This window comes from Coturnix japonica, chromosome 3 (assembly GCF_001577835.2).
Source record: "Coturnix japonica isolate 7356 chromosome 3, Coturnix japonica 2.1, whole genome shotgun sequence".
Lineage (NCBI taxonomy): Eukaryota > Metazoa > Chordata > Aves > Galliformes > Phasianidae > Coturnix > Coturnix japonica.
In genome coordinates this window covers 91,315,298-91,340,980 of record NC_029518.1, presented here as the reverse complement: position 1 = coordinate 91,340,980, position 25,683 = coordinate 91,315,298, and the positions used below count along the sequence as shown (strand labels likewise).

General features: G+C 39.0%; 1 protein-coding gene across 3 annotated transcripts in view; it reads right to left on the bottom strand.

The window, feature by feature from the left end:
• VSNL1 (visinin like 1) overlaps positions 1–25,683 on the bottom strand; it is a 63,814-nt gene that overhangs the window by 18,018 nt on the left and 20,113 nt on the right. For all 3 annotated transcript variants that reach the window (XM_015859547.2, XM_015859546.2, XM_015859548.2), the window contains exon 2: positions 13,739–13,905. In XM_015859547.2, the coding sequence (XP_015715033.1) occupies positions 13,739–13,900 (162 nt within the window). In that variant the 5' untranslated portion in view covers positions 13,901–13,905. The remainder of the gene's footprint in view (positions 1–13,738; positions 13,906–25,683) is intronic.

The window sequence follows — 25,683 nt, the reverse complement described above, 5'->3', positions numbered from 1 at the left end:
TACAGACCTGGGATTTAAATCCCAGCTTTGGCAGGTAGCTCAGCCCTGTTGCTTAGCAGCAGCTGAGACACATGTAAATGCAATAATGGAAATTCTCGCGGTTACAGAAGTGGAAAGCTCTTGCCTGCTAAAAGCGGATGTTTATAAATTGGCTGGAAGCAGAGCAAGTGGCAATATTAGATTAGAAAAATTCTTTCCAAACAAAAGACAGTCTTGAACACATAGCTGACCAGCCTGACACAACCTCGATAATAGACTGAGTTTAAAAAAAACAACAAGAGTCAATATTTAATTACGACTGTTTTTATGTATTGATCACTGTAGCATTTTAGCCGTCACACGATTACTACCAGAACAGATCACCTCCAATTTCATTTAGTGGGTGAAAGTCGACTGCAGAACTTTCGTTGCCTTTACAGAACTGAGATTTCATATTATCTCAATCTATTTCATTAATAACTACTTTTAAAAGCAGGTCTATACACTCACAGAAATGAAACATCAACTATATCTCATGCTTCCTAATTATACTGCAATAATGAACCTAACTAGGTTCCTTATCAACAATAAGGTACCTAAAATGGGCCCCAGACTGAAACAAATGGATGAGCATGATCCAGGTCAAAGAGTTGTACCTTCATACATGTGCTGGGATGTAGCATCTTAAAGGGTTGTGTCCATGTTCATCACTGCATGCATAAGGTCTAATTCTTTGCATGCACAGGATACAATTTAGCTTAGAAGGCAATTGTCTGTGTCAAAAAGACAGCTACAAAACTTGAGAATCCCTTTATAGTGAGTATAGTATTATAGTATTTCCACAGAAACATTACATTGTACCAAAAATAAATGTCTGAGATAAATTCTTTTAGAACTCTCCTTCAGTGCACTGCTCAATGCAGATGCTAAGATAGCAGATGAAATGAATCATCATTTGGAAATGCATCTCTCTTTCCATTGACCCCAGTGAAGCCTCAGTGATGAACTAACCTTCACATGGCAAAGGTAACACATCTGTTCAGAAGCTCAAAGGCACAGATGAGTGTTTGATACCTAGATTTTGTGTGGTACTCTGTCGACCTAGACATAATTACAAACATCATATTCTAGTCTGCGATGCCACACTGCCAGAGCTCCAACTCCTTTTGTTATTTACACATTGCATATGGATATACTGCACAAGATTGGATTCATGTTTTATTTCTTCCCTAAGATCTGTTGAGCAGAAATTCACATTTCAGAACTTCTTACTGTAAACTTTTGACAGAATGTTTTATTTATCCCAATGGAATACCATTTATTTGTGATTTTTTACCCCTTCTAAATATGACGGTTTGTCAGCTCATCTCACTCATTCTCTATTCATTTCCATCAACTGTGTCTCCAGATCCCATGAGAACACTTGGATTTTGTTGCAAGGTTTAGAAATATGATAATCAACAAATATTTCTAGGTCAAATCCATTGTCACAGTGTCTGCGTGTCCCTAAGAAGTACAGATGCAATTAACAGTGATTTGCCACTCCAACTACCAGCACGAGAGATGTAAAATATAGTTGGGTTTTCATAGATGTTTTTTAATTGTACCTCTTTAAGATCTTTATGAAAGATAATCAGTTACACTAAAAAGAAACACAACAACAAAGCAGGAAAAACGCTTAATACTTGTATGGTGTTTTGCATTTTACTGCTGTACAAACATGAACTAATTAAGCCTCGCAATACCCAAGTGAGGAATGGAAGGAAGCATTATTAGAGTTATATATTATAATTATACTGTCTCATTTAGAATTTCCTGGCTTGTGACTTTTAAAGTAATTATTATAATGATCATAAAACTAATAAAAATCAGAAACAATCATATTTTTCTTGTAGTATGAGTCTGCATTAAGCCAAGCAAATAAACAGCTTACAGATTCCTATAAGCACACTTTTATTCTGGATATCTAGCAGTTCGCTGGCACTCTTGAGATATAGTTAGATAAATTCTTTTGGAGAATGGTTTTTGCCTTCCTTCCCTGATATTTATCCTGTAAAGACATGGTTTGCCCATTGGAGATGCCTCTGCTCTCCAGTCATAATTTAACATAGTCTAACATAATTTTTCCCCATAATACTAGAACTTTCAGGGTCTATGGGGATAAAGTCCATTTTAATAACTGTGCAAAAGCATCATATAACATTTGAACTTTCAACTGGCTTCATCATTATAGTCAGGCACTGCAAATTCTGAGGAAGCTCACCAGGTCTGGATAAGCTTCTGGGAGAAGCTTCTACGTAAGGCTTTTCCATGGACTTACATTTGGAAAAGGTTCTCAGCTGGTTTCTTTTAGTTGGAAGGACAGCAATTGTGATTTCTTTCTTATTTTTTAATTATATATATTACAGAGACATTACATGTACTAATGCACATACAGCGAATCCAGCCAAAGACTGACTAGTCTAATGAACTGAACAGACTTTTCATATTGTTTTGTTGGTAACTGCTAGAAAAATAAACAAAGGGAAAAGATCTGATAATATTAAGCATGTAAGGCCTCTTAGTGTTTCTGGCTGGCAGTCCTGAAGTCCACTAGATCACTATTCAGTCTTTGAGGTTGCCATGCATGCATACCCCCAGCTACACATCATGCTTGTAGTTCAGTTGCCTAAAGAAAAGGTAGTCATTATGAGATGCCCTCAACAGAGGTCTTCCATAATCTAACTCCTTCTCTTCAGAGAGCTGACAATACTTTGCAACAGATTACTTGTCTGTGGAAGTTGCCAATTGAGAAGGAATTTTAAAGCAAGAGATAAAAAGTGGTGAACATGTTCTCACCACACACACACACACAAGAATTGCAAGGCCATCTGTTGTTCCTTTCCGAGTGTATCACATGTTATAAAAGATGAAACTGGTAAAACGCAATCCAAGCCTTGGTCCCACAGAAGGTGTCAGATCTCCCATGGATTTCAACAGGACCAGTGGCTATTCAATCTGTTCACTTATAACCTAAGGAACAGCTATTTAAAGACAGAAGTGACATTCTTATCAGAACAATGTATTTAGCACAAACATATAACCTACTGTAGGGATCCTCCTGTAGCAGGGGCATTGGACTAGATGACCCCTAGTGGTCCCTTCTAACTGATTCCCTGGATACATTAAATCTGGAATGGATTCTCTAGATAACGTCCCCCTTAACGACACTCCCTGCATCACCTGTCATAAGGATTAAAACAAGTTCATAAAATCGTATGCCATTTTAAACATTTCAATGTCTATAATGAGATGAAGATGAGAAGGTTGTATCTTCTGTCCCACTTCAGGAAGAGGAAGGGTATTTTGCTCTTTGGGGCATAAAATATCTATTTCTTCACCATGTTGCATTCTGTTTTTACAGAGACATCAAGAATTGAGGCCCTAACAAAATGTATGAGTTTCAAGTACTCAAAAAGTGAATTTTTAGTTCATTGTTGATCATACTAAAGAATTGCTTTCACTTTGGTCAAGCTCCTCCTCCACTGAAGAGAATAAATTCCTCTTCTCATAAAAGTTTGTTGTTTTTTTTGTGTTTGTTTCTTTTTCCTCATTGTTCTTTTGGCTTCAAGATGTACATTCTTTTCTGCACAGTGACACAACTTCAGCTGACCGCTGACCCAGCTATTACACCAACACGCTGGCAGTGAAAGCTGGAAGAGAATGAATTCCCGAGTATTCTGCATCAAATGCTTCACTAGAGAGCTACGCTGACTCACTCACACCACAGAAGGGATGTTAACACCATTCCATGCTTTTGCTGCATATAAAAGGAAAGGAGAAGAGAAAAAAAGTGTTCTTAAGCAGTGTTGTACTTGGGCAGCAACATTTGCAATCCCACTGAAATAAGTGGTCCTCTTAGGACTTTATACTTGCTTGTGTAGCAAGTATGTGGGACAGTATTTCTATGAATCTGGAAACTCAGAAATAGTCCACAGTATTCTGGCAATATGAAGAAAGCATGGGAATGAGCCCAAAATAGATGAGAGCAAAACAAAAAAAACAACCCAAAAGCCACAATTGAGATGAACAATCCCGTGGAAATAAAGAACGCTGGGTGCATGTATGGAAAATGGAAACAAATAACTGAAAACTGCCTGAAAGCGCGTCCTATTGGAGATAAAGCAGGGATAATGTTTTCATAGGGATTAACTGTTCCTGACCACTTTTCCCACGTGCAAAGCACAACATAATTTTTATTCAGATAGGTTGATTTGGCAGCCTCTTCATTTCTAGCAAAAACTGTATGTTATTGTGCATGTGCTAGAAAAATTCCACTCTCGGATGGAGCCAGAATGTGGTTCTTTCACCTCACACTGACAGTCGCCTGCTGGATAGAGCTCAAGAGCTAATTTCTCACTGACATTTCCCTTCTACAGGATCCTATTAGAAGTTTGTGTGCCAAATTAATCATTTCCAAAAGCCTTTAATACATTTGGCTAGGTGTTAATGTAATTTTTTATAATGAGTGTGTTAAATTCTGTCTTTGGAAACAGATTTGATTACACTGAAGAAACATTATTCTTACAGAAAGAGGTAATAAAGAGGCGGATGACTATGAGGAACTGCTTCATACAAGGACTGCATTTCCTCCGTTTTTTGTTAGAATTATCTTTTTATTCAGCTTTATTGCCCTGAACCTGCTAGAGATTTTCTACTTAATCTTCAAAGAGTAAAGATGGGGTTTCCAGACGTGTTCTTTCAGACCATACACTCTCTTTCATGTTCTTTCATGTTTCAAGGACACCCCCCTTAGAAGACACTGGAAACAGAGATGATGTTTATTCTCCCCATTCTCGGCCACACATGTGAATAACTCAAGAATTTATGCCTGTGAAAATAAAATCAGGCCCATTAAACATCGTCTGCCTGCCATGCAGGAAAACTCCAGGGGAAAAGAATGTTAAAAATAAATGAGCGGACAGACTAATAGACCACAGGGGCTAATTTGCAGTGTGAATTTGGCAGTACTAATACAAGGCCAGCAATTTGCTGGGCAGCCCAAGTTACATACTGTATCTGTCTATAGCAAAAACTAATTGATAGATAAATAATTGCTTTAGTAAGCCTATATTAATACAGCATCCTTACAATTAAATAATGTAACTGTTTCCATTATGAACTCTCATTTTCAGAATCATATTTCAGAGACCAGCAGTTCTTCCAGCCCCCAAAAATATAAGGCATTAGATAAGCTTTGAAGAGCTGCTCTCACTTTAAATTCTAGCTGATTTTTAAAGAACTACCTGATACTGGATTTCAGTACATTTACCCTTCTCAGACCAACTGTCACTGAAATATTAAAAAAATCATGTATAGAATTTATATTTAAAGCAGTTAAATACTGGGGACCATGAACTTCTAAAGCAATAAATGCAGAGTTGTACCTTCTGCACAAATGAGCAACAGAACAGATGAGAAGCAAATTGTGTGGAGTACCTCTACTGTAATGCTGACGCTTAGCTGTACCTTTCTGTACCTTTACACAGAATAGGAGGACTGTATTTCTGCAAGACAGCTTTGGAGTTTGGTCACCGCTATGCAAATGTGAACTCAAGGCAGTGGGTCACTATCTAAGTGACTTGTTCTCACCAAGAAACTGGAAAAAGTTTAACGTGTGCCTGAGTTTGTACCAGGTTTACCAGCCTATGTGTAATATAAAACATTTACTGGTCTGATGAAACTATACCCTGAGGGAAGGAGATGTGTTTTACTACTACATGAAGTTATGCATGTTAATCAAGTAGAGGGGAGAGCACCTGACCTGCCCAAGTGACACCAGCATCTGTGAGAAAGAAAGTGAGAAGCTGTGATTTAGTGGGAGGAACATCTGCATCCCTTCCTGCTATGGCGAAGGCATGTGTGTGAGGGCAGGGAGACTCTGAAGGGAACCGAGGACACAAGCATTTCCCTGGGACCACAGCCAAAGAACATCACCTTCCAGCTACCACTGTTTAGCAGCTGGCTGCAAAGCAGCTGGCTGGAGTTTATTCTGGTAAAACAATGCTAGGAGGGAGGTTGGCTTCCAAAGTCATCTGTGGGATTTACCTGCAAGGCTTTCACTGCATAGTATCTGGTTTTCATTAATTACATAATCATCTGCACTGACACGCATTATAAAATCAGGCACTGTTAATTGCTGCATTAAGAAACACCAACACAACTTAAAGCGCCTCCATTACCAAAAAGGCGTAATAAGAGCACAGAGATCGTCAGCATGGACACACAAAATACTGGAAACTGAAGTGTGCAAACATGAAAAGATGGCTCCCTACTTTTAAGCAGTTCTTAAGTGTTAGGCATTATCGGTTTGACAAGAAGAAGCAAAACAGTGAATAACCTTCCAAGACAGCTGTGATGAGCCATGAGTATGCATACAGATGTGCAGTTTCTAACTAAGGAATAACAGTATTTCTAGGACATATCCTTCCAAGGGGATTTCAATTAATTTGTTACAATCTTTTAATGATTTTTTTTTTAACTATCTTTGTTAACATGCAAATAAATCCAAATGGACTTTAATACTCACTTTGAGGTGAACTGCAGTGTTGGTTCATACTTCTGCCTATACTGCTGTTTCTGTAGACTACAGGGAGATGCTATTTAAAACTGAGTATTCAGTTCTGAGCTATCAATGCAACCAGACAGTCAAGTTTCACGGCTTCTTACACAGGTGGATTTCATACCTAACTCTTCTGAAAATGTTTCATCTGTATTTCTGCAAAATGGCAACGGTCTCTTCTCATCTGAATTTCCTTCTGTTGATTACTTTATCTTCCAAACCACATGTCTTTCTCATTTTGTGTTGTCTGTGATTGAATATACAATTAAGATAGATAGCTAATTCTCATGCCAAGTAGTGGTAAGTCATCAATTCAGCAATCAATAGGTTTGTTGGTGAAAAGTCTATTCCTATGAGTTTTAATTAAATACAAAAATATGGAAATTTACTCTCAGTGAAGAGAAATAAAGTTGATATCCCAAGGTACTGGAAATGTTCAGACTATGATTAGTAGGAGCCTGACTGGAATCTCAACTACTACACAATGACAAAAATTGAATTTAAGTTAATAACTGGCTGAGCTTCCAGGTTTTTCCATAGCCAAGAACCTTCTTAAAACACCTCTCATTTCATTACCTGCATATCTACAACTACCCACAGCAGCATGCACTGCAGTGCTAACTGTGACATGCCATGTCTACCACCACAAGCACATGATGCAAGCCGAGATGCACTGGCTTGCCAGGAAAGTAACTTTCCAAACTAACTGAGATCCTGCCCACTTACAGCAACTTACAAATGTCAGTCTGGGAAGTATAGAAATGTGTTATTATTTAGGCAGCTTTCTAAAGGGTCGATGTGTCCACTGGAGAGGAGAGAGTAGAATGGGACTGAAGATGTAGTGTGGAGCCAGAGATGCACTCTCAGGGTGAAGGGACTCGTTCAGAATGCCAGGTTCCCATTTATGTTTTATGAAAGAAGAAAGTGGTTTTCAGGTTTTGTGTGTGTGATATTGGAAGCAGATTCTGATACTACTACTACTAATGGCCATGAATACTATGCTATGATGTGCATGTATCATCGCCCCAAGACAAAGAAACCTTTTCCCAAACCATGTGATAGGAAGTGTAAAAACCAAATCACCTTACTCCAAAGAAATAAAACAAAGGACATTACTTACATTTCAACCCATGAAAAACTTGCCAAAGTCACAAAGGGTAACATCAAGCAGGTGACTCAGTCACTGATTTCTAAATTATCTATACATAATACAGAGAGTTTTTACGCTCAACTTGGAGATGCCTTCAGACAGCTTTATGGATCTGTGACCCTTTCTCCTCAGTTATAAGTTTTAATAAGGATCAGGAAAGAAAACTCTTATCAGTTTCAACGAGGTTAAGATTTCAACCTAAAGTGAATCTATTCTACCTTGCTGAAGGTTCTTAGTACCCAGTGTTGTGTTTAATGGGCCATAATTTCAGAAGATTTCACTATGCAGTGTGCCAATCTTCTTAATTACTATCGTCTTTCCAATTTGAAGCTTAAATGTAAATTCTTGCTTTTTTACTGTATTTTATTTTTCAATACAGCTGTTGATCTTTAAAGCTCTGTATACTAAAGGCAGATTTAAAACGATGTTTCATAAAATGACTTCCAGTCAGTGTTTTTCCTGGGATCTGCTCAAGAAATAAATGCAGCAGAAAGGCATGTTACCAGCATCCTCCCCGAATCATTCAGTCAGCTTCAAAGTTAACACTGCCTTCGGGGTTTGTTTGATTTTGTTTTTATGTGGAAGGAGCATTCTGGGCCTTTGTTTTAACATTCACACAGCACAATCTCAGCTTCTGTTTGAAACATATAATAAGCCTCTTATGTGGTTTTCTAGTAGGCCTGCGTTTTGGCAGAGCACCTGACTGCTTGTGTTTACATGGAGAAGGAGGGGGAGGAACAATAGCAAAAGCAGTTTGTAAGGAAGGTGATAGGGCAGCAAAACTGTATCTTTTTTAATATCGACTAATTTCTGTATGAAGAGCAATTCTCGTCTCTTCTGGTTTTAACTTTATCACAATCCAGTTTTGATGCAGCACTGGACTACTAAACATTTGCTTTTCAGCAATACTTTACATTATAGAATCATAGAATAGCCTGGGTTTAAAAAGACCACAGTGATCATCTACTTTCAATCCCCCTGCCATGTGCAGGGTGGCCAACTACCAGACCAGGCTGCCCAGAGCCACATCCAGCCTGGCCTTGAATGCTTCCAGGGATGGGGCATCCACAACCTCCCTGGGCAACCTGTTCCAGTGTGTCACCTCCCTCTGTGAGAAAAACTTCCTCCTAATATTCAACCTAAACCTCCCCTGTCTCAGTTTAAAACCATTCCCCCTTGCCCTATCACTATCCACACTCGTAAGCAGTTATAACTGTTTTCCTCTTTTGAGTTCTGCTATATTAATTTTCCTTCCCCAAAAACTTCAACTGCACTTCTACTGAAAGATGTTTTCCTCTTTGGAAGCATATATTCATAACTATTCTGCCTGCAGTTGTCCCAAATGTGTGGATTTTCACTAACTGTTTGAGCAGTGTCTCAAGGATCTTCACCTACATTGTTTTACAGTCTTCCCACCAAGCAAAACATTCACTGATGCCAGTACTGTAACTCTTATTTCTTACTACATGTTCTGCTTCCTTCAGAGCCGCCCTGTAATGGCCCTGGACCAGAGTTATTCTTTGCTTTGCTTGCGCACATCCAATGCTATTTCTAATTGACTCTAATGTAACAATAATGGTTTTATTATCCCATATCAATTTAAAAAAATCCAATAACACAGCAGTACTATTAACGTGTTTAACGATTTCTAGAATCATGTTTACAAATAAAGAAATACGTGTGTGGTTTTCTGAGTTGCAGGTAACATTATGTGCCCTACCGTGCAGGAACACATTATCATATTGTCCAGGAAGACTACAAGCAGTGTGAATATTGACATGAAATCATTGTATCGATAGATATTTTTTGACTGTAATTTATCAAATGGCATTACTATATTTTTCAGTTACATGCAATCTATAAAGCCCAAAAACATAACTAAATAATAGATGTGCGATATATACACAGTGCAACCTGCTTTATTTCATGCTAGCATTATACCACCACTCCCAGCTCTACCCTGCCAGGTAAAGGACCACCGGTGCTGTTTCTGTTATTAATAATACAGAGGATATACTGCTCGTGTTCAGTGACCTAGTTTCAACAAGTATCACAATATAGAGGCCTATTTTCCAGTTAATAAACGTGCATAATTCCTGTGAATATTAGTACTGTTTATGCACACTTGCACACTCCAGGGCATATTCATCTAAACCCAGTGATTTCAAAACATCTGAAGCAAAATTTATTTGGCCCTCTAGACTGAAAGAAGCCCTAAATAATGATGGGAATAGTCCAGCATGTTTTATTTGTACATTTTAATGAGAACTTTGTATATTAATTCCTTCATCTCTCTGCCCACAATGCTAATGATGTTTTACATAAGATAGAAGAATTGAAGAGTTCTTAGGATAGAATAAATAAATAATAATTTAAAAAAAACCCTCAAAACCATAAAAAGAAGGAAACGAGCAAGGATTTAGCTTAATGGTTAGAACATTCACTTTGGAGATGTGAATCATAGTTTCCAGCCCGTCCCATGGACCCACTAAGATACTTAATACCACTCCTTGTAGCAAGAGGTTGGTTGGACTGCTGTGTGCAGACCAGAAGGACTCATTTCATCAAAGGTAAAGCAAGGATGGAAGGGGAAGTGTTAGCAGATTCAAACTCCTTACAGAGACATGGTAATTGATTCCAGACTTCCTACAGCTCAAAGAGTACTTAAAGCAGTGTGGTAAAGATAAGGCTCTCACATTATCTTTCTTAAGAGAAAAAGTTAAGAGGACTCCAGTCACCTGATTTTGCCTTGACTTCTAATGTCCTAGATATTTCTCTGCAGGAGAGGCTTGAAGGATACCACTCCCACATGGAATCAGATGCATATACCCTGAAGAAATATTGAGCCTCACACCCATTCTTGTCCTGAAGATTATCCTGTGGTTTTGCTTTGGCATACTGGTTTACAGCAGGCTGCCTTGATGTTTAACTTTCTCAGAATGGTATCCACGAGTTTCTTCTGCTCCCATGCTCGGTGGAGGCTGCTGGGGCAGCATTTAAATCTCTTTGTTGCTCTGGGCCTATAGTGCATAAAGAAGTTATCAGGAAATCAACCTGAAAACTGTACAAGCCTTCAAGTAATTCAGCACCTTGGAGTTAGATATGAGACTAAAAACTGCCCAAAGATTCTGCATCTGAAAAAGAACCCAAATGTACGCCAGAAGTTTTGATGAACCTACAAGACTACAAGCAATGTTAAAAATACAACAGTATCAATTATATTTCCTCTTATTTGATGTTTATTTAAAAGATAGTTCTCGATGAAGTATTTTCTGTAAACACTGCCACTTAAAGTGCTGCAAATAATTTTTGTGTATGGTCCATTTGTACAACTGCTATTTATTTTAAGCACTCCCTGATTTGTATTCCTAATGGAAACTTCAATAGCAAACATTTCCATACCAAGCTACAGTAATTCCCCCTTTTAGTCAATACAGTCTTCATCTACATCAGTAAACAGCACAGTACAATCGACACAAATACACAGTGGAACAGTTTGTGTTGAGGAGCTGGCATCCATATCACACATGTTCTAGATGTTTTAACTCAAACCTATGGAGTAAGCGCGTGCCTATGGGCAGGCACTGGAAATAGCAATGCAGTAAGTGTGATTCCAGGATGCATTTTCTAGAACAGTTTAATGCACAAAAAATGCAGCCTCTGTGCCCCAGGATTCTACACTCACTTTGTTAATTACTCAAACAACAACAACAAAACTAACAAGAAATAATGAGGACATTCACCTTAAAATAATGCTCCTGGGAATCCTAAAATGTGGATTTTTTTCCTTGAGCTACAAATATCTTTCGTTGTATATGAGTACAAGAAAAGAACTTTGTTATCATCTAAGTGTAATGAGCAACACTCTTTTACCAATCCATGTGAAAACGTATGGAAATCTTCTTCAATAAAATCCTGTTCTGACCAAGAACTAAAAAGTCATCTTTCCCACAAAAAGTTCACACAGAGAAATTACTAATCAAAATTGAGCTTCAGACCTTTTTACCCTGAATACTCATTAAAGGAACTGAAATGTTACAAACGCTTGGATCTCCAGCTGATGGCTTCCCCTGGGAAGATTAAATGCTGAGTTTGGGTTTTTGTCTGCTACGAGGCAGAACACCTTACAGATAAGAATCCCCCATGACTGACAACACACAGATCATTTGTTTTTCAGACAGCCAAAGGTCAACAGTTTAGAAGAAATTCTGTGACAGAAGGAGAAGTAAAGCCCTGGATTTACCACAGATAATCATATTTCTCTTCTGCAAAATTAGCATTTTGCCCTACATATCTATATTACTTACAGAACAACAATAAACTGGAAATAAATGTATGACGGTGACGTTACAGGGCAGATCTCACAAAGCATAATTACCAAAGCAAGGGAGACCATCTCATCTGGTGTACACTTCAAAAGACGGATGCTGCAGCTCCCTAGGAATACAGGGCTGCCTCCAAATTTCAGTACTCTTATACTCTCCATCTCACATTTTGCAGAACCATTTTGTAAATCTAATACTGAAATTACTCTGTGGTATTTCCCCCGTGAGTGAAGTATCTTGTGAATTATCTGCAAACACTTCAAACAGCCTTTTGAAGGGAGGAAGTCCCAGCAGCTCCAAGCTATTTCGGAAGATATTATCCCTCTCAACACACAAAATCATTAAAAAATAATAATAAAATAAAATCCCTCTATTGCAGTTTGCCAAAAAGACAATTATGATTTCTAAAGAGTTAAACCACTTGACATACTTTATTAGGAATATTTTATAGAGACCATTTACATTCTTCAGAAATACGTAAGAGAAATTATTAGATGTCTAATCCCAGGGTTGTACACCAAGTACTATTTAAAATAGAAGCTATAAATTATCAGTCAATAACAAGCACAATACCTGAGGCAGTAAAAATTCTTTCAACTGAAAATAACAGTTATTAAAAAGTCAGTCTTTTTTAAGAAAAGGATTGTGAGGCAACATCTCCAGCCATTAATATTAAAATATGTAGACAGAGCCTTATTTATGTAAGATGAAGTTAGCAGTTTTTGCAAGGGGAATCATTAAAAAGAAGGAGCTAGGTGAAAATTTACAGTCATCTGGTTCAGGGCTGAAGAATTTCAGGATTGGGCTAGAGTATATGTTTAAGGAAAAAGATAGTCCCACTTCTCTGCAGAAATGGTCAGTTTATTCAGTGTTAACTACTCACATTTGAAAGGCATTTTGAAATTTTATTCAGCCTCACATTGTATTTATGAACTGTTCTGATCCTATCCTTCATCACTGCCATCTTCTATTTTTCCTAATTAAAATTACTTTGAAGTCTCTGACCTTCAGGCAGACACTCGATTCTGAATTAAAATATAATTATCTTTGTAACACGAACACACTTTTAATGCTGCCCCCGTGCACATCTTGTTACAGAATAAATGCATACTAAATATAAGGAAAAGTCTACATTGCACTTGATAAAACGGTGAAGAATTAGAAGAAAATAAACTGAGCGACCTGGCTTTCATATCTATCAAGAATAGAGAGACAGCAGGGAAAAAACAAAGGCAGCGCTTAAAATTTAAAGAAGGAAATTCTTTGTACACAGTGCATAATTTACCTGCAGGACACACTGCCACAACACCTCACCACTTTTGGTGGAACAGAAGGTCCATCAGTCACAGGGTTTATATTCCAGTGGTAATACACAGGTAGTGCATGGTTTACTGAACTGAACCAAACCACTCACTGAAGGTGAAACAGGCCCATAAATTACAGAGATTGCATTTCTTTGCGTAAATCACAGTGTTTTTTTTCCTTAAACTTTTGGTTCCAGTTACTGTAGCTATCAGAAGAGTTGGCACAAAGAGGGCAACACTTCCTGTTGACCTCTCTGTATTCACCATTGCTTCTCCCAGGAATTCCTTAGTCTGGAAGAAGGGCAGCTCAAAACCATGTGCTGCTTTGCACTACTTGCAACCTCTTGTAAAGCCAAACAGAAGGAATTTAATAACTTACCTTTACGTAAAGCTGCTGAAACTCCTCAAGGTTCAGCCTACCACTTGGACAGTCCTTTAGAAATCCTTTGTACCACTGTTTTAGCTCGTGTTCGTTGAACTCCGTGCTCTTCACCAGATCTTCCATCACCTCAGGGGCCAGCTTGCTATTCTGTTTCCCCATTCTGCCTGAAGAAGAAATAAATTAATACAATTAGCCAAGTTGCTGTGATCATTTTAAACTTGATTAGGGACAAAGCTCAAACGCATCACTTGTTTTGCAGTCACTGGCTGTTGCTTTTAGTCAAACATAGCTTTACAGATTCCCCCAGTGGACACGAAGCCAGGCTGTGTGTGAACATGAGGATGAAATGGTGAAAAGTATAACATACTTCTATCATTCAAGGCCTGGATATGGACTGCTCATCTACCTTCAAATCATTGAGGAAAAGAAATCTCTTGTTTTTAATAACAGTATCATCTAAGTGAAAGATTTATTTTCTTTCTGATTTGGTGAGAGATTATTACCCATCCCTTGGAAAGTACTATCCCATTTCATGGTACTGCCACTACCACATCACAAAGTTGCCTCTATGTTAGTGATACTTTTAATTCTTAGCTTTTCTTCATACTGAGGCTGAAAATGATGACTTCTTTTCTTTATATATATATATATAATATGTAACAAATACTTTTCACACATTCAGGGATGTCTACAGAGTCTGTCTCTTCAAAAACCTCTCTGATATGACATTGGCATTAGCAGCTACTCCTCACAGGTACAGGGCTGTTGACAGGCTGCACTGTGGGGAAGCAATGACACACACAGTGCCACTGTTAACTCCAGAGATATCCATTATGTTTGTCATATGCACCTTGCATACATGTATACGAAACACACAGAAACACAAAATAGCCATGTTTGCATATGTAAGTACAGAGCTCTCAGAGATTCTGATGTTGACCTTCCCCTTGAGATATATTTAGAGATAATTTTTTAAGAAATCCTTTCCCTTAACCTGTTCCAGTACTACTGTACTACAGTTAGTTCATGACAGATGTCTTTTAGTTGCTTTGTAATTGCATGACACACAGTACTTAACTTGTTCTGTACAGCACTGCAAAGAGATGAATAATTTCTTGCCTGAGCCTAGCTTAGCATTTCCATTTTTATCTTTCAGTAGAGCATCTGTCTTTAATGACAGCACTGCACTGAAAGCACTGGTTTCTAGTCCGCAGCACCACCCATTACTGATATTAATCTATCGCTTTTGGCATCTTCTCCTATTTCTATGTTTAGTTTCTTTCCCCTCAGAAGGAGATACTTTATTCTCTTCCGCCAAATCGATATATTTATAAAACTTCACAGGAACCATCCCTGAACAAGCACAAAGCTTCCCATTCCTCCCCATTGCTGCACCACCAGTACATCCCCAGGTGCCAAGCTACCAGCAGAACCTCCAGCACCGAGGACAACGTTGTTCTACAAAGCATTCAGCTGGTACAAAACAGGGAAATCCGGTCTTTGGAAAGTGCAAAGGTCACTTCAGCACAAACATGGAGAGTCTGACCTTTCTGTTAAATCCCACAGTATGTGCAGGTGTTTAGAAACTAGCTGTTTTGCTATATGGTGGGTTGCAGTTTACGGCATGCTGTGCAGAACAGTTGTCCCTGCCTTTTTTATTCCCTTCTCTAAACAATATTACCCTTTGCAGTCATAAGGTGCTTTGCTTAGGACCCAGAGGACCCTTACAAGTTCTCATCAGTTGCAGTAACTATTTTAGGTAGATTCACAGGGCAGCTTCTAGATCTCATAATTTAGCCAGCTGTGCTTTAAATTGACTCGTTTCACTTGGATCTTTAACTCCATTAATATTTGACTCAAAAACATCTTCATATAACAAAGATTCGGTGTTTCTGACTGATAGATTTTCTGTTACTGTTAATGTAAAAATCACTTTTCTGCATTCATTGTGTTTGCTTCACAGTCCATGAACCTACACTGCAATGGAAGCAGACAGAATCTGCTTGCTACGTTATTACTGCTAGTGTGGGCACAAAACACCATACAAAATGGAGCACGTCTGCATGTATATAAGAATAAGGAGCTGGATGAAAATCCACGCATGAAATGCCTTCTTATATCAGATTCAGAGACAAGACATGGCTTTTCTGCCTTGGTGATGCAGGTCCCTAGTTTTGGTAAGCTACTTGTTCAAACATAGGTTGCTCAGTGAGTCTTAAAAGCCTTCCATCCTCTACTAATCAATGAAAACCATGGCTAAGATCTTAATAAAGACTTTCCTAAAGCGTTCCACAGAACCAAACCAGTATTTGAAGAAGGTATAATTTGGGACTGATGGGCTTTGTACTTTTACCTGCTGCTCCAGTACAGTATGGGACATGCTGTGCCTCGCTCGGTTTGAGATGAAGGACTGCACAAGCTGACCAAGCTGGTCACAATGCCTTCCTGTAATTAGGCACCCATTCTTTCTTCTCGATTCAAAGCTCTTTTGCTACAGAATTGAATTACAATCTGTAAGAAAGCTCAAGAGGCTCATATAATTATCAAATATAAACGCACACTTCTGGCTCTGGGAGATCCAGCTTATTTGGGAATAAAAACTCAAATACATAGATTATCTAGTTAATCACATTCTAACATCTTCTGGAGTTTCACTGAATCTCTTTTATTATTATTGAAAAAGTACAATTGCCCATTAGCAATGAGTATGCCACTGCCAACACATTTAATTCTCTAAAATGAAAACTACTTTTAATTAACTTATAATCATGGTTTCCCAAATGTTGGTTTTTTTTTCCTTGTGAAGATCTATGAATATGCATTAGGAAAATACAGGAGAGCACAGCTGCACAATCACTAAATCTTCGAGAGGAAAGGTCACTCTGCAAGCATTTCTTTGTCTAGTAAATTTTATTCTTTCTAACTACAAATTTGCTTCCAACTTCCATGCTTCCAACCACGCAACGTGACTATTCAAGCAGTGTTATTCATTTTCTGTTGCATTTTCTGATCATTAAAAAAAGTCAGGGGAAATAAAGAGAAAAAGAAGGCAACATGCTTTGGTTCCAAGAAAGCATAGGGAAAAAACTCATGATAAAGAAGCAATGAGCGAAGTGGGTGGCTCTGAGCATGGGTAAAGGTGTTGAGCTTGTTCTCAGTGCAATTACTTTAGTAGGAGAACGCTTATTAATATTAGCAAGAGCAATATAATGCAGGTTAGAGATAAAGAAAACTACTAAAACTCTTCTGTTGTGTCACGTACACAGCAAAGGCACTAAAGGCTAAAGTTAAAACATACATCCTCTTGGCTAAAGTGCTGCAAGAGACCATCAGCCACCCACAGACATTGACCTCCCAGAAATCCGTAGGGCAGCGGGATGTGGGCTGTCACACAGCAGCACCTGAACGGCTGCTTTTACACTTGGAAGGTCAGTTTTAAAAGCTGAAATTTTACTAAAGAACAGATTCCAAAGCTGGGGCAGCCCAGACTGTGCTAGCAGCAGACAAGGAAAACACAAGGATGTCTGCCAGTTCTTCCCTGATGAATCATTTGTTCAGTATCTTTCCTGCGATGCTACCCCACATCCCACATGAGCTTCAGACGTTTAAAAACTCCCTGCTCTCCATAAAGCCATCACTCAAATCCCCTGGCCAACAGCAGGGCTTTTCCTGGGAGTATTTTGCAGCTATTCCCACTCAGGTTCGTCAGGTCTGCCTTTGCCACAGGGTTTGCTAGTACTAAATTACCAGCGTGAGATCAGTTAATAATCAGACTAAAGTTCTGATTATTAAGACCTAAACCGAAGGAAAAGAAAAAGAAAAATAAATAAATAAATTTCAAAAGCAAAACATGACTTATGGAAGCTCCTGTTCCCTTTAATGATTTCAGAACACCTCCCAACTGTTGCTAACACAGCTCCAGGCCCACCTGCTTTATTTTTCCCTTTCTCTCTATTCTCCTTTGGCCTCCTCGGCAGGTTTTCAATTTTGAAAGGTACGAAGTGCAAACAAATAGAACTCTGGTCGTTTCTATGGAAGAGTAAACAGTACTGCTAAAAATGTCATATTTGTGCTGAAAAAGGACCCAAATTCCTTTGAAAAGATAGCAGCAGCAATGCCCAGTCAGGTCTGGTGGACACAGCCTGCCTGAGATCCCTGCACGAGAAGGGTATTGGACTACAGTATCCCCTTGAAATCTCACTGACTCTGTGAAACAATTAGGGAGAAATGGAGCAGTCATACTTCTTGACTTTTGGTACCTCCAGTAGACTAGTTTCGCTAAATTTCCTCCCTAGGTAGCTGGGAATTAAAAGATTCATCAAAAGAATCATTTAGAGGTGGTGACCATAGTCACCCCAAAGGAGTGCAAGCAGATTCACTTATGACCCTGAGCATATATACCTACCTGCCTTTAAGCACTGGGACTGCCCCAACTTATCAGTACATTTTGTCTGCTTTAACACTTGCTGGTTTCCTGCTCTTGCTTTCCCAGCCATCCTGCATGAGCTGAGGGGGAAGGTCAATCAGCATCTCTGCAGCTACATGCTGTATGCGCATTAAATGAGTCCTCTAGTAAGGCACACATTTTTCTTGCTCCTGCCTGGCTCAGGGAAATGGGAATGAGTCGTGTGGACTAAGCCAGAAGCAAATGACAACACCCCCCTCTGCCAGTTCAGCTGTGCTGGCAGGCACTCATTAGGTTGGAAGGAAAGCTGTGCTTCATCCCCACCCCTCTGCCCACTCCCAGCCCACGGCCTCCCACACGAACGTGCTGACTCCTGGGGACTACATGTGAAATCCAGGCACTGAGCAGGCAAGCGTGGTGGGTGTCTTTGCAATCTTTGACACAATACAAATCTATTAATGGTACATTAAACACGGCATAGACTCCAACATACACGGATCTATAGGGGGAACAAAACCCAAAGCAATTAAGTGCTGGGGAAAGCACAGAACTGTGCATATAATCCACAGTAACAGAATAATTTTCTCATTATTTTTGATCGAATTTCCAGCTATGTGCTGCTAAGAACTGTAACTCTTGACAACTCCCAGCACTACTCCTTTCTCCTCAGGCTACTTCTGCCACTGCCCTTCCTCTGCTAATGTCGGCATGAAGGATGGATAGAAGCAGCTATCAAATCACACAGATGCTTCGATCTCTCACATACACTGCTTGTTTGTTTCACAGAAGAAATATGGAGTCTTATCCTGTCACAAACAAAAAAAAGCCAACAATCTCATCCAAAGCCCCAGAAGAAGAAATATTCATGGAAGAGTATATATGGAAGAGGAATTTCCCCATCCAATCCACAAATACAGGCTACAATTGTAATGACCTTGCCCAACAGCAGTGCTTCCTTAGCAACTTGTGAAGCATCTCTTCTCTTGAATTGTCATCACCATTTCCAAGCCATTCTGCATGATGTAGGGATCACCCCCAGCTATGTCCTACCCCACTGCAGTCCACACTGCACAGGGAATGCCTATTCTGCCTCCAACACATGAAAAAGATGATGATCCTTTAGACAAAGTAGTCCTGATAGTGCTGTATGATACCACAAGGATCTTGTGATGTAGTGGCACCAAAAAACTACTACAATTTGAAGGCACCAACACAGTGGAAGACCAAAAGGAACAGGCAATGCAGAGGTCTCCCCTTACAAAATACTGAAGCCCCTGTTAAGAAATTTTCACCATACATATTGATTTACACCAGGAAAAAAGTGGAAAAAAACAAAGTTAAGCAGAATTTATATGTATAACCCTATATTGATATTAGGAACACTCATAACATGCTGTTGATAACATAAGCCATGAACTAAGTCTGAAACAAATAGGCTAGGTTCTGATAACATTACCCTACAGTAAAAACTGGAATAAATCCAGTTATTTTAGATTACTCTACTAGTTTTACTAAAGATCAGATTCAGGCCTGCAATCTCTCTGTGTAAAAGAAATGGGAAAAATAGAGGGTAATGACATTAAGGAATGCAATTATCCGACTGAATTGAATAATAAACGGAGAGAAGAGGTTTAAGCAAAAGAAAAGATATATATCTTTAAATGTTATTTGAAACAAGATGGATATTCAATTAGACTAAAGCAATAATAATAATAATAATAACAAAACATTTGAAAGAGTAAAAGCTGCAAAGGAGGATGCTTTAGCATAACAGCTGATAGGAAGGGCTTTCTTTTTCTCTAGGTGACTAGGGATCAGAAATTGGATTTATTTTATTAAAAATAAGGAAGCACTGGAGTTTGTTTTCTGTAGAGTGTGAAATAAAACAAGAAATGGGAACTCCCCACACTTTGAACATGCAGATTGAAAGCAGTCCTGGACACACCAGTCACTCCACAGTTGATCCATTCCTATGGGTCACAGTAGGGCTCTTATTCAAAGCCCAGCTCCAAAGCCAGCAGGTTGTGATGTGATGTACATCTCGGTCCTATTTCTGCTCCCCTTCTCATCAGGATTAGCAAACTGCTTGCAGCATGCTCTGTCTTTTCTCCTTTACAATTGGATATAAGAGAATGTAGCATAAAGCAGAGGCTCGTGTTTGTCAGTCAACAAGACCAAAGAACTCAGACAAGCTTCCCAGCTGTACCACTTAGCTCAAGCCTTGTCAGACAGGGAAAGAATTTCTCCTCCACTTGTTCCTTCTCTCTATTTAGACCTGAGGGAGGAGGGCATCCATATGTCTACAGAAAGTATTGGCTCTGAATGATCTTAAGAAAATTTATACTGAACTTTTCCTCATTAATTCTTTTTTGCTTCATTTTATACCATAAAATATAAATTATTTTCTTTTTTTTTTGGTCGTGTCCACTTCTCTTTCTCCAGCATTCAGACAGCATTTGGTGACCTATTTGTGATCTCTTAGACAATTGAGAGAATCATTCCTGAAGGGAACAATAAATATGCTTGTTAATGTTTAGTGTCAGACAAACACGTAAGTGCATCTGTTGCCATAGTTTCATTTTGCTACTGGCCCAGCCTCTATCAGCTGTGGTCATCAGTAAGTACCATGGAATGTGAGCTGTGGAAGAAGTTTCATTTATCATCAGTTGGATTAATATTTTCTAAACCGGTCTATTCTCTCCAATTTTGCCCTCATTAATGCAGTACATTTACTGCATATTTTTGTAATAATTGATATGCTAAATACCTTTCCAATTAATTTATGTAATGCTTAGTACGATCATCCAGAATGTTCCACTACTAGAGCTTTGGATTCTATGAAGTTTGTTACATGCATTACATCAGGCATAATTTGATTGACTGATCTGAGGCTTTATTCTAGAATCTATCGCTTCCAAAAGGTCTTCCCATGTGAGATGCCCTGAAATCCACGACTTTCTGGACATCAGTATTTCAGTGTGCCCTCTGGAACAATCACAGAATCACAGAATTATCAAGGTTGGAAAAGACCTAGAAGATAATCTAGTCCAACCATCACCAATACTTCCCAGTTAAATCATATCCCTCAACACCACATCCAGACGTTTCTTGAACACTCCCATGGTTGGTGACTCCACCACCTCCCTGGGCAGTGCATTCCAATGCCTGACTACCCTTTCCGAGAAGTAATACTCCCTAATGTCCAGCCTGAATCTCCCCAGATTCAGGAAACCATTGCCGCTAGTTCTATCACTATCTACATGAGAGAAAAGGCCAACCCCCAGCTCACTACAACCTCCCTTCAGGAAGTTATAGAGAGCTCTAAGGTCTCCCCTGAGCCTCCTCTTCTCCAGGCTGAACAATCCTAGCTCACTCATCCGCTCCTCATAAGGCCATAAGGAACAAGTTGCATTTCAGCATAGATCTTTACAAGACATCCATCTCAAGAGCTGATTTTCAGATATTTTAGAGACTTACTGACTATTCCACCTCTTCTAGGACAGCTGCTGCAAATGTTGATTGTCTGGAGGGCAAAACTGACAACTGAAAAGTATAGTTTTCCTTCATGAGTTCCAGTCTCCTTTTGAAACTATGAGACCACATTTATGTATAAATACACATAAAGGAACACATCTAGTTTTGTGATGTCAATCTAGACCAGCATTGCCTCTGCCTGAGAGATTGATTTTTTCTGTCAGTTCGTAGATCAGAGTTTATTCAAATGCTGTTTTTCTTTTGGATCAACAGTGTTGGTGATTCATGCTTGGGGATAAGATTTCTTAGACTTCAGGCATCTTCACCACATTTACCTACAATCACTTTAAGTTTTGTTCATTTCTAAGTAAATACTCATTTATTCCAGGCCGTTTTCTGGGAAAAGAATACATGTTTTCATTCCACACATATTTCACTCTGATTTGCTAGCAGTTTGCATTAGTCAATGTACCCTTATGCTTAATGTGAAAAAATTAGCAAAATTCATTATGTTTGTATGTTTACTAAGAGTTCTTGCTCATCTTCCAGTCTTATTTTAATTTGGGTTTGAAGTCACCACGTGCCTTTCCAGGACCACGGAGTTCTGTTTATGATACCAGCTTTCTATCTACATTCCTCATCACCACCTTACTTTTCTGCCCTGGTGGATGAATCACACTCAACACTAGCTATTCAAAATGTTAGTTGTCTTTGGTCCTTCTGCAGTCAATGGAGACGGCCAGCAATCTCCAGAGTGATTCACTCCATGCAGAGAAAGTTGTCTGAAAGAGGCGGGATGAATATGTGTACATCTATTTTAAGACAGGATGATTCACTCTCTACAAGTGTTTCTTTCTTACTGATGGTTGTACAAGCCACATGGCACACTTGCTTAGATGTGAGGCTGGATTTCTAGATGCTTAAACTGAAGTGAGAAGGTTCCCACCATGCTCATCAGCAGTGGAGAATGAAGAATTGAAATGCTGTCCCCAATCTCACTAGGAAGCACACAGATTGGAGTCGACTGCTCCTCTGTGTTAAAACTTTTATTCAGGTGTGATGGATGCCAATACAAACACAGTGTTCTGGTGTACCGAATACAGGCCCTCTTCTTTAATGTACTTACTTCTAACAAGACTGTAAAAATCAACTCTTCCCTCATTTCAAGTCCCCCAAAATGAAATAGTTTTAAGCAGCCAAAGTGCAGAGATCATGCTCCTAGATACTGTCTTATTATGCCCCTTATGTCAGCTAAAGTCCCAGCCTCAAAGAATGTGAAAAATATTTATTAAATACAATATTATCTGAGAAGTAATTTCACCGTGAGAATCTATCTTAACACTATGTAAAAGGCCGGTCTAAAATAAATACAAGCCAATACTAATAGATAAATGTTAAGACTTTTGCTTCCATTCCATTCCTGCAGGAGAAGGGCATGCTTCAGACTCCGGAGTTAGTTGGCTTCTGCACACATACCTCTGCCCACTGTGAATGAGCGTGTTACAGCTGATGACTTTGACCTGAGCACTAAACAACTACATTACTAAAAACCACATGACTGTATTATGATAGATATTAACAGAAGAGGTTAGCGGGAAAGCAGATTACAGCTTTTTATTTTACTAAAACCCTTTCAGAGTCAAAACAAAGTGCTTACATTGTGGGTAGTGATCCATTGGCACAATGCTCTCTCCAAATTCATTATAAACCAATCGTCAGAACTATCCCTTGTGACTGCTTCAGATGGAGCATGATTAAATGCAGAGGAAATACATTACTGAGAAGATGAATCATGATTCTGCGGAACGAAATCAATGGCTTTACACTTTTGAGTTGGACACTGAAGGGCGGTCAAACACGTTACTCACAGAAACAAGTGAGCAAATGAATCATATTAACTGCTCAAACAGGAAAACTACAGTTAAAACTTGACTGGCAGTAAGGCTGACTATTAAAGAAACACAGAAGGAAACCTCAAAATGTGTCCTTCAGAAAGAGTTTTCAAACAAAAAGTGCTTCATTGCTCTAGAATGAATTATAGAGTTTTTTTTGTCGCTTTGGATTGTTACAGTTTGGAAGATTTGCTATTTGACAGCTTGTTTGCATCCTTTTTCACTGTAATTCTATGTAGGCAGGCTGGGAACTATCTCATAGCAAAGAGAGGATGAACTGATGCTTTAGAGAGTATCGATTGCTGTGACCTAAACCTGCTTGGTCAAGAGCAAGAAGTCATCAGAGAAATCCTGCTCATCTAAATTTATGCATCAGGCTTCTATCTATAGGCTCTCCCTCTGGACCTCTTCAGCAATGCCTTCCCTTAACCCATGGTTATGCACGGTACTGTGCACCTGGTGGTTAGCAAAGAAATAAGATTTTTCTGGCCTAGATGAACCAGTTGAAGGTCTGCTACACCATGCTTACCAACAAGCTGTCAACTTCCCCATTTACCCATTCTAGCATGCATGCAGCCAGTTCAGTGCAGAGTCAGCTGTCATGTCAGCTCATGGAGACCTGTGCAGGGAGCCTGTCCTTACAGACTGCCCCTTTGCTATTTTACAGCATAACACACAACAGGTTTAATCACAATTGAGATCTTAAAGTCATTTCTTATCTGTGACTAGTATCATCAGTGGACAAACGGTCAAGGCCTGGGGAAGCATGAGGCTGAACCAGTCCCTCTAGGCCTGAAGTAGGAAGTACTCATTATGTGCGCTCCTTCCTTTAAGATTTTCACTTTCCAGTGCTGTCAATCTAATCCGTATCATAAAACACACAACTGATTCAAAGTACAGAAGTGGCTATAATGCAGATTAAGGAATTTTTTATTTTTCAGCACAAAGAATCCACGCTACGTGGGGAAATGCAGCATCAAAAATGCACACAGTCATCGCCATTCCCTATTTTCTTGTTAATTAGTGCATGCTATTTGAAATCAGACTGATAGATAATTAAGATGGATCTCACAAATCATTCTTTCTGGAAAAATGGAAGTATTTTTACAGATGACTGAACACCTTGCAAGGTTATATATTTATGGAGAAAAAAGAAGAGGAAAGAATGCACTTCCACATTAATATTGATAGAACCTGCAAAATGAGCAAGAAGGACAGAGAAAAGGAAAGCTGTCTCTCTCCGAAGAGACTCTGTGTCCCCAATACAGGAACCTCATTACTATTTCATGACCTTAATGGCAAGCCTTTGAGCCTTGTATATGCCCTTCATAACTTAAAATTTATTACAGATATAAAACGCAAGATGGAGGATGTACAATAATTGAAAGCTCTTCCAGTTTTCCCTTCTTTTATGTTGTATGATTGTTGCGAAAGACAGCAAGGTAAAAAAAAATAAAAAGCCACTTTTCATACATCCCAAGCGTGAATCACAGCATATGGTCTTTCCGTTAAAAGATAAACCAGAGGAGGTAGGGAGAGAGAGGAAACCTCTCATGCTAAAGAACATGCATAATTTTATAATTTCGTACATTAAAAATAATTGGAACAATTTCTTCCAACTGTTTTCAATGAGAGCTCTACTGGAATAAATTTTTATAGCTGGTTATTGCAGTTGTGCTAATAAAGCCCTCATATCCTTGCCCAGCTGAATCTCTGTGTGCACACATGCATTTTTTGTGGTGAGAAATCAAAGGCAGACAGAAATCGGTGAGAGGCAGAATCTCAATTTCACCATCACTTATCGTGGCCAAGCACAATAAAATCTATTTTGCTGAGGAAGGAGGAGGAAAAGGAGGAGACCTGTACAATAAAGGACATATTCATAGAACCACCACGTCCAGAACTTCTGTGCTGCATCCTGTAAAATACAATAAGTAAGGTACAGAGGGTATTTTTTCCTACTTGAAAGACACGTTTGCTTTTCAGATAACATTCTAAGTGCTGTTTTTCTAGGGCACGCAGTTCAGGAGTTATCTCTCTGGAGAGGAGAGAAAAAGGTGAATAAAAAAAATGCTTGCAACGTTTTTTATTTGGACATCCATGCATTCAGAATTCCTTCAGCAAAATACACAGGAACAGGATGTAGACTAAGATCCATCAGAAGAGCAGAA